Source organism: Mastomys coucha, unplaced genomic scaffold, assembly GCF_008632895.1.
Source record: "Mastomys coucha isolate ucsf_1 unplaced genomic scaffold, UCSF_Mcou_1 pScaffold18, whole genome shotgun sequence".
Classification (NCBI taxonomy): domain Eukaryota; kingdom Metazoa; phylum Chordata; class Mammalia; order Rodentia; family Muridae; genus Mastomys; species Mastomys coucha.
In genome coordinates this window covers 43581256-43591395 of record NW_022196900.1, presented here as the reverse complement: position 1 = coordinate 43591395, position 10140 = coordinate 43581256, and the positions used below count along the sequence as shown (strand labels likewise).

Genomic DNA, 10140 nt, shown 5'->3' with positions numbered 1-10140 from the left:
TGTAAATAAAGAAAATATCTAATAAAAAAAGAATAGGATACTTAGAGGGAGGAATCATTTACCCTGTTGATTGTAATCTAAGTTAGTCTAGGTACTATGGAAATGTGTCATACCAATATAATGGAATAATATTCTCCTGCAAAAAGGAATGAACCATTAGCACATGCCCAAAAATTTGAGCAAAAAAATTTTTGAGCAAAATAAGAATTTTTGAGCAAAATATGCTAAATGAAAGAAACCAGGCAACAAAGGCCATATATTGTATGGTTCTATTTATTTCAACTATCCAGAATAAGAAAAAAAAATCCAAGGAGATAGAAAATAGATAAGTGCCTGTCAGAAGTAGATGAAAAAGATGCAAGAAATAGTTGCTTAGTGAACACAGGATTTATTACAGGGTAATTTAACTATTATACAGTTAGCTAATATGAGCATTGTACAAAAGTATGAATGTATTGAAATCACTGGACCATGCACTGTGAGTGATACACTATACACTGCAATGTGTGTGACTATTTATGTGTATCTGTGTGGGGTGTGGTACATGCACATGTATGTACAAGTGCCCATAGTGTTTCATTCCCAGAGCTGAAGGTACAGATGTTAGTGAGCTGCCTGATGTCAGGGCCAAGAACCAAACTCAGTTTCACTCTGTAAGAGCAGCAAGTTACCTTAAACACTGAGCCGTCCTTCTAGGACCTGAATTATACATTATACATTTTAAATGGTTAAAATTATTAACTTTTTTGCAAAAGAAAAGCTCAATAGATATAGATTTTCTAAAATTTAAACCCAGCTAGGAATTCAACTCAATAGAGAAATGAACGTATCTTAAAATATACAGCATGAAACACTATAATGACTTTCTTGTTTTTCTTTTTCTTAACCCCTAAACCTGAAAATGATCCCCTAAGAATATCAATAAAAATTTAACTTCTGACCTCCACCATGAACTCACATCTGCAGGCATAGGAACAGATGCCTGTCATCCCAGCAATTGGGAGACTGAGGCAGGAGGATAGTTATCTTGAGGCCAACCTGTAACACAAACGAGACCCTATTTCAAAAGAGAGGTATCAATGAATACGCGGTTTTTAATTTTATACTTTTCAATAATATCTTTGTATGTGGTTATGTGTACGTGAGTGCCCATGCCTGCAGGGGCATGAAAATCCCCTAGAGCTATAGATTACAGGCAGTTGTGAACCACCTGATTTGGGTGCTGGGAATCGAATTCGGGTTTTCTGGAAGAGTACCATTAACTCCAATGAGCCCTCTCTCCATTCCAATACATTCATGTTTTAAAACAATCAAAATTATTCTTTGGAAAAAAATTATACCTGTCATAAGACTGGCTCCAGGATGAGACATTGACTTACTCAAGATACAGAGTCCAAGGATGCCAATGCCCTATCACGGTGATGCAGTGTTGGTATGTAGCTTAGATTACCTTCCCATATGTTTTGCATTGTTTCTGTTGTTGCTGCTAGGTACTGAACTCAGGCTTCACACATACCGACTGCACATTCTGCCACTGAGTAACCTTCTCACTTCTCCCATAGTTTCTGAATCATCTCTAGGTTACATCTATCTAAAACAATGTCAATGCTATAGAAATTGCATTTTAGTTATCCGTGCTATTTGAGAATGACAGCAAAAGTATTTACATGTTTAGCACAGGTATCCTTTCTTTTCCCAGAAGATCTGAGATGTGGCGGCTTAGGAGCTACCTCAGTTAGTAATGTGTTTCCTATGCAAGCACAGGGACCCGAGTTCAGACCAACACACCCCCACGTGGAAAGCCAGGATCAGTGGTACACATATACAATTCAACAGTGGGGATTATAATTCAGACAGATCCCTGAAGTTCACTCGGCAGCCAGGCTAGCTTCATCAATGAGGCCCAGGTAGAGCAAGAGAGCCTATTCCAGAACAAAGTGGTCAGAGACTGAGGAAAACACCTTATACTAACCTCTGGCCTTTCTACATAAATGCATACATACGTCTACAAGACATTATTGTGCACACACACAAACAAACATACATGGACATACAGACACACTCACACACACAATCTGTGCTTAGTTAAAACTACAGGTGCAAAACAAGTAGGTATCAAACGCCACCTCTGTGCGTGATTCTCCCTCTTTTCATTTATAATTAAAAGCTGTGTTATTAGTGTATATATATATATATATACATATATATATATATATGCATATGTTTGGATGGTGTGCTGCTTGTGTGCACGTGTGCATCCATGTGTATGTGTGTGTGCTTGTGTGTGTGTGTCTATGTGCCTTTACATCCTAACATATAGCAGATACAAATAAAAACCAAGATATAACTGAAAATCTAAATTTCAGATCTGAAGCATACCCATATATGGTTTAAGTATTAAAACTATACTGCTGGCTAAACTTTCTGGGGGTGAAAACAATTATTGTTTTAAAGAAATCTAAATGAAAGTAGAACTCAGACTATTAGACTTTTCTTAAATGTTTTTAGTGATTTAAAAATATCATTTTCAAAACTTCAAAGAATACAGTAACCTAGTGGGTTTTTTATTTATTTTTTGGTTTTGCATTTTTTAGCACAATGCTTTACTTTTTTATTTCTTTATCACTTTTTAATTATTTATTACTTTTTAATGCTTTTATTTATTTATTTTTATTTTTTATTTTTATTTTCATTTTTATTAATTTATTTACTTTACATCCTGGTTGCATTTTTCCCTCTCCCCTCTCCTCCAAGTCCTTCCCTATACCACTCCCCATCCACTCCTCCTTCCCTTCTCGTCAGAAAGGGGGGGGACTAGTGTTTTTTAAGTATTAAGATGAATTAGCCCGGCGGTGGTGGCGCACGCCTTTAATCCCAGCACTTGGGAGGCAGAGGCAGGCGGATTTCTGAGTTCAAGGCCAGCCTGGTCTACAGAGTGAGTTCCAGGACAGCCAAGGCTACACAGACAAATCCTGTCTCGAAAAACCAAAAAACAAAAAAAAAAAAGATGTATTAAATATGAGTTTACTATTATTTCATCTCTTTAAAAGTATTAGTTTTAGAGTATTAAAATTCTTCTAAATGTTATTCATTACAGATATATCTTAAAAGTATTAGGTATTTGCATTAAAAAAAAGCTGCCAGTTAGACAATAACACAAATATATAAATGACATTAATTTTAAATAATAAGAGGCTGCCAAGATGAGTCTGGGTAAAAGCACATATTGCCAAGCCTGATGACCCAGGTTCAATCCTACATGGTAGAAGGAGAGAAATGACTTCCACAAGTTGTTTTCTAGCCTCCACTGGTATACCATATGAGTGTGCATGCAAATACACACACATGCACACATGCAGGTATGCATACACATGTGTGCATGCACACACACGCAATACATGAGTTAATAAATATAAAAACTCTTGATGAAATAATGAACACATTTCTTCCTCTAGAAGATGCTGCTAACACAGTATATAGCCACACCTTAGGCAGAGCTTGGAGAACCCTAACAGAAGACTGACAGGGAGGACTGTAGGAGCCAGAGGGATCAAGGACAGCTGGAGAACATGGCCCCCAGAATCAACTGAGCAGGGCTCACAGGAGTTCAGAGACTGAGGCAGCAATGGGGCGGAGGTCTGTGCTACATCTGTGTACAGGCAAGGGTCTGTGCTAGATCTTCTGTATCCATGTTGTGGTTGTTAGCGTGGTGTTTTAATTTGGGCTCCTAACAGTGGGAGTGGGGTGGGGTGTCTCTACTCTTTGGCCTGCTCATGGGACCCTTTCTCCTACCAGAATGCTTCATTCAACCTTGGTATGAGGGTTTATGCCCAGTCCTAATGCATTTGGGAGGCCTGCTCTTTTCTGAAGGAAAACCAAGAAGTAGATCTAGATGGGAGGGGGTGGGGAAGACTGGTAAGAGTAGGGGGAAGGGAGGCTGCAGCCGGGATGTATTGCATGAGAGAAGAACTTTTTACAAAGAAAAAGAAAGTAAAATAAAACAAAACTTAAAAAATAAAATTAAAAATAAAAATAATAAACCAAATAATCAAACCAGAAGTTGAATGATATTAAAAAAAAATAATACCTTATGTAGCATGTTTTCTACAGTTCTCATGTGATTAGCAACACATTCTTTGTCTCTAGAAAAAAAAAAAAAGAGAAAAGATTAGGTGTGAGTCTAACCCAAGTCTGTCCACATTTGTTTACACTTTAGCCTAAGTCACTATTACTAGCTGTCTGTGATCTCCCTTTTAAAACCCGAAACTTGATACCGGGGAGGTGGCCTGGTAATGAAGTGCTTTCTGGATAAGTGTGACAGGATCCAGAGCCCCAGCACACATATGAGAAGCCTTGGTGGCAGCCTGTAATTCCAGTCCTCAAGGTAGACTCAGGCTCCTGGTCAAGCTGGATAGCATGCCTACAGGGAATTAGTGAGCTCCAGGCTCAGTGAAAGACCTTGTCTCGACAAACAGAATGGAAAGCAATCCAGAAGAGACTCAACATCAGCCTACAGCTGTCACATACTTTCTCTCTCTGTCCCTCTCCCTCTCTCTCTCTCTCTCTCTCTCTCACACACACACACACACACACACACACACACACACACTATACACACGTGTAAAAGGTACAAATGTAACCATAGCCACTGAACTATGTTACACCTAACTCCTATGCTCACTTATGCTACTTGCCCTAAACTGAGGGGAGGGACCATAAGTTAAGAGATTGGAAAAGATAAAGAGACCATGATTATATTATTCATAATTTCAGATGTGCTGAAAACACAAGACATTCTTCATATCTTTAAGTGGTGGCAGAATGTTGTAAATGGAGATGCTGTATAAAATACTATCGTCTTCCTTCACAGTCCTTTCATGGTGTCATAACCTGACAACATATTATGTGGTTCAGGTTCTCTTCTTGGCCTGTGTATTTAATTCAGCTTTCACAATGAAATACAAACTCTCAGTGAAAATGCTGAATACTAGACTTTAATAAGAGTACTCAGGCCTCTTTAATTGTCTAGGATCCTATGCCCTTAAAAACAAGCCAGGGACCCTAAGTCCCAAGTTAACTGCTGCACTGTAAAAACACAATGTAAACCTGGAAGGCTTTTTAGGTTTTTTGGTTTTGTTTTTTGTTTTTGTTTTTGTTTGTTTGTTTGTTTGTTTTTTGGTCTATTGGGGTTTTTTTGTTTTGTTTTGTTTTTTGTTTTTTGGGTTTGTTTTTTTGTTTTGGTTTTGGTTTTTTAAGATAGGGTTTCTCTGTGTATCCCTGGCTGTCCTGGAACAGGACACTCTGAAGACCAGGCTGGCCTCGAACTTAGAAATCCCCCTGCCTCTGACTCCCAAATGCTGGGATTAAAGGCATGCACCACCACAGGCCAGCACCTGGAGGTTTTATAACCTGTGGTCACGCATCTATGAATAAAGGTTCTGTGATACTCAGGGTTAACAACTTAGTCTGTATCTTCATTTGATGCAAGGAGATCAAGAAAAGGGCAACAAATCTGCGTCAGTCAAACTTACATTTTTAGAAGTAAAAATTATATACATTTAATATGGAGATGCAATGTTACATAGCTGTACAACTTCCCCCCCCCCCAAAAAAAAGACTATTAGTAGATATTCAAGCAAGCCAGTATTTGTACTTTGGAATTCATCTTCTCATCATACGCAAGTGATCACTAGCACTAGGAAGCACTAGGTATTGCTGTTCTGAGACCACAGGTGACCTGCTCCAGGACTGACAGGCTGTACCCTGTACAGAGCACATTCGCAGTTTGTATCTAACAGGAGTCTGTCTCAAAATGTTAATTAATATTTGTACATTTTCGTGAATTAAAAAGTCTAAACACATACAGAGAATCAATTAAAGTCATGTGCTTCTTTAATTCTTTTCATTATGCTGCTGAACAAAGTCCTGTCTTAAAGAAGTTCATAAACCTTGTTATGGGGAAACAAATAAGAGTTTTAACACAACTGTTCAATTTGAATCAAAACGAATGTATGTCCACTTGTTACATGGTAAAGGGGGACCATCCTCTGCGTTTACATAGCTACTTGCGTTGGAATGGTATTTTTCTATTAAATATACTATAGCATATATCTATACAAGCTTAAATGGATTCCCATGATCAACATGTTTTAGCTGCATATTAAGACTAATGATACACATACTGATTGTGTGCCAACATTTCCTTATGGAAATATTACTTGTAATATCAGGAGAATCTACAAAGCAAAATCAGGGTGGGAGCCAGTGGAGTTGAAGGTGATAAAAGACAAATAATTTAGAAACAAATAACGTAACTATGTGAAACTTTTAAATAAACAATTTTATGCTCTGCATTAATGAAAATGTGGCTTCAAACATGTAACGCTGACACTGAGCACCGGATATGCATAATTTGAGGAGGCTACATAGAAGCGTACGCTTCCGAGGCTCCTCAATAAAATATACACTTACAGTGTTGAGTTAAGAGTTTTCTTTTTTGAGGGTATATCAGAGAATTTCAAAGACAGACAGCTGCACTTTTGTTTTCTAGCACTGTATTATCCAGGGCTAAAACCCAGAGCATGAAAGTAAGAATTGATCTTTTGTCCGTTTTAAGTGATCTCCCCACGGTCCGGATGCTCACTTGGCTGCCATGCGGAGGGCACTCTCTGCATCACGGATGTTCTCCTCCAGTCGGCGCTTGTCCTGCTCCAGCTGGGTAAGATGTCTATTGAGCTGACGTAGAGATTGATCTTTCCTTCTCAGCTCCATCTTTGCCTCGGAGAGACTCTGTGAGCAGACAGAAAACAGAGCTACTTGTCAGCCCTGATAATTAACTTCAATTTATGCCATAGGCTATTAGACAAAGAAGAACACAGCCTGGCTGAGAAGAGTTGGGTCATTACACACACATCAAGGTTTAACAAATTTCCTGCAAAAATTTTTACATGCTTGCTAATCAGAAATAAGAACTATACTGTTTTGAGAAATATTTGGCTACAAAACATAATTCTTTTTTATTGTGTTAAGTAAAACAAACTATACTGTTACTAAAAATTTCTTATTACAGAAATATCAAGCTATAACTCTTTTTTTAATGATGAAAAAATAAAGAATTGTTGGGACAAAGATACATAAAGGTTAGATTCTGTTTAACTCTAGACATGACTAAGTGCTATCAAGATGCCCCACAGGAGTGTATAGTTAAGGGAAGGAAAGCACAATGCCAGGCAAAATGGTGGGCTCACGTGTTTTTATAACAGATATTTATGAGAGATTGCTATACACATTTCAGTAGACAAATGGGACTCAGAAATAATTTTTTACTTACTTCCTAACAAAAAATTTCCATATCAAGGATAACTACATAAGTATAATCAGCATGTTTTAACTAATGAGACAGTTAATACTGGCATTCATAATGAGTTAGGGTTTATAAATGCTTTCTTAATCACAGAAGTACAAACCCTTGGACTCACAGTTCTTTAAATACCAGCTTAGAATAGAAATTCCAGCATGCAACTGCACGACTTTTTTGAAGGGTTAAGAGAGAAAGTATTAGAGTGAGAAACAATTTAAAGGGATATTTTCTAGACTAGGTTGCAAAATAGTATGGGAATCAGATGATCTGAACACCAAAAATCTGCTCATCCCTTGTCATATAAAATTTCTAAAATAAGCTTATCAAACAGGCTTTACAATTAAATTTGTTGAACAGTCAGTCAAACAACTGACTGCACAAACTTCTGTTCTATTCTTTACTAGGTCAGCTACACATGAATATACATAGATGTGGTTCACAGCCCATGAAGAAGCAGCAATACACTAGTGTTTCATATTTGAGACTTTCCTCTTAATATAGTTACAATGATAGTATAAAGCCTAAGCCACTTAGGTGAACTAAAGTAATTAATTCCAAATGATTGAGAATTGAAAGCAATCCAGTCAAAATGCTGCATGCTCTTAAATTCAGTAATTCATTTTCAATCAAGTTACTATTATACATAGGGACATCAAAAAATAAGTAATCAGACAATAATGATTACTCATTAGATACTTACATTTATTTTCAAATTTTAATATTAATAGACCTTTAAAAACACTGCAAAGTTGATCAATGGGTGTCTTCATGATCATCAAATAAAAGACATTCCAGTGGGCTACTGTACAGTAAGGAGACTATAAATAACAGTAATACAGTGCATCTTTTTAAAGCTAAAAAAAAAATGAATTGAGCATTTCTCCTACAAAGAAATGGTAAGTGCTTAGAAGACAGATGTATTTAATCTGATTTAAGCATTACATAATGTATACATGTACTGAAACATCAAATATTACTAAAGTTGTGCCTTTATTTTAAAGTCAAAAACATATTTATCTTAAATATTTGAAAACAAATATTCACCAAGGAAATTTTCTAACAATTTTGAAAGACAACAAAGAACATATTCTTTTATTTTAAAAAATCCAATTCTACTAATTTCGCTAAGATACTTAAAGGCACTGAAGTATCAAGGGATTCTTTGTTTAGAAAACAAAACCTACTTTGTTTAAATTTACTATTGCTGATATATCCCAAACAATTAAAAAGGCTACGTTTCTACTGTCAGTTAGCATAAAGTTTAATAACTCTTCTTCCAAAATAAATGATAAATATCCACCAGTCCATTAAAGCTGCTGTGCTCAGTAAGCCTCAGGATTGGAGTGTGTGCTTGTGAAGGGGCTAGCAGGGTTTTAACACACATCCAGCCCTGCCAGTGCAATCGGAAAGGGTGCATCAGTTACCTTCATTTTCAAACCACACTGGCTTGTTCAACAATCTGTGTTGTACAGTCACAGAAGATAGACCCCAGCAACATAACTTTCATATTGCCAGACTGACTCAAGGCTGTTATTTCAAGTCCATCTCCTAAGAGCTATGGCAGGCCATCAGACCCCACTAAAGCTGATACCATCTCAGAGCTGTGGGAAGCAAACACTTACATAGTTCCTTGAATGTGAAAATAAAAAACAGAAAATTTTTCTTTAAGATAGAAACTGTTATTTTAAGTTTAGGCTTAGAATTCTTGTTTTAAAGAGCTGGGGAGGACCTAACCAAGGAATCTATAAACACCAATGCACCCTAAAGTTCATGCAAATGTGTGTAAAACACAAAACTATAAAAAAAAAAAAAGTGGGTCAAAAATATGTCTTCACCTTAATACTAACCTTTCTGATCCGAAATTGGAATCCTTTAAAAAAATTCTGAGCTCCAGTTAAAACTAATTTTATATATACCACATACTTACACACAAATCTACTTCACATATAAAACACACACCCGACTTATAAAGTTTTAGGTTGTGCTTCTCTCCTCTCTTGCTCAGATTCACCTAATTAAAACCCACGATAAATTTTATGGTCTCTAATATCTCCAACTGAATGACTGCAACCAAGAGGGTGTGCCTCTGGGCAGCGAGGCAGCAATGATAAGCAGCAGGTTAGCCACTAATTTCTCAGCCAGGCTAGATTGTAGAAGTGTGATGTTCTGATATCCGAGGAACTGTTCAGGAGAGAATAGGATAAATCAAGTTTAATAACTCTGCTCCTAATTGTTCCCCCAATGCTCAACTCTAATTACTTGGAGAACTCTCCTGACTGTCACCTGATATTAAGTTGTTGGAGGCTGAGCCTGGAACAGCGAGATAATCAATAAACATTTAGTGGGGAGAAGAATGAAGATCCTGTTAAGCAGTGGGAACCTGCAGCACCCAAAGCCCTTCTGCTCATGAGAAAACCTGTGGGACAGCCACAGTGATTGCAAAGCAATAATCCAAAGCACTGCTTTTAGGCCTTGAGGCCTTTAGGCAACAGTACATGTGAGAGAAAAGGTTAACGCGGTCACCCTAATTACAGCCCATTCTCACATGCTTCATATAGAAGCCAAGACAAGCCAATTAGGTAGAAAGGAAGATAAGGGAAGTTTTATTTGTATACTAATTAAACCCCTGATGAAATTAAAGGAAAAACATACAGCTCTGTAATTGTGTCTGAGAAAGGTCACTCCGGGTTCAGTTATCAGGACGGCACAGCCTTGAGATTCTTCACTTAATCCACAATACAGCTCTCATTTTGTACTCAGGTCTTAATATTTACCAAAAA

At 37.2% G+C, this 10140-nt stretch overlaps 1 protein-coding gene across 4 annotated transcripts in view; it reads right to left on the bottom strand.

The window, feature by feature from the left end:
* Ccdc171 (coiled-coil domain containing 171) overlaps nt 1-10140 on the bottom strand; it is a 323333-nt gene that overhangs the window by 117408 nt on the left and 195785 nt on the right. For all 4 annotated transcript variants that reach the window (XM_031377774.1, XM_031377773.1, XM_031377775.1 and 1 more), the window contains 2 exons: nt 6644-6789; nt 4088-4142 (listed from right to left, as the gene is read on the bottom strand). In XM_031377774.1, the coding sequence (XP_031233634.1) occupies nt 4088-4142; nt 6644-6789 (201 nt within the window). The remainder of the gene's footprint in view (nt 1-4087; nt 4143-6643; nt 6790-10140) is intronic.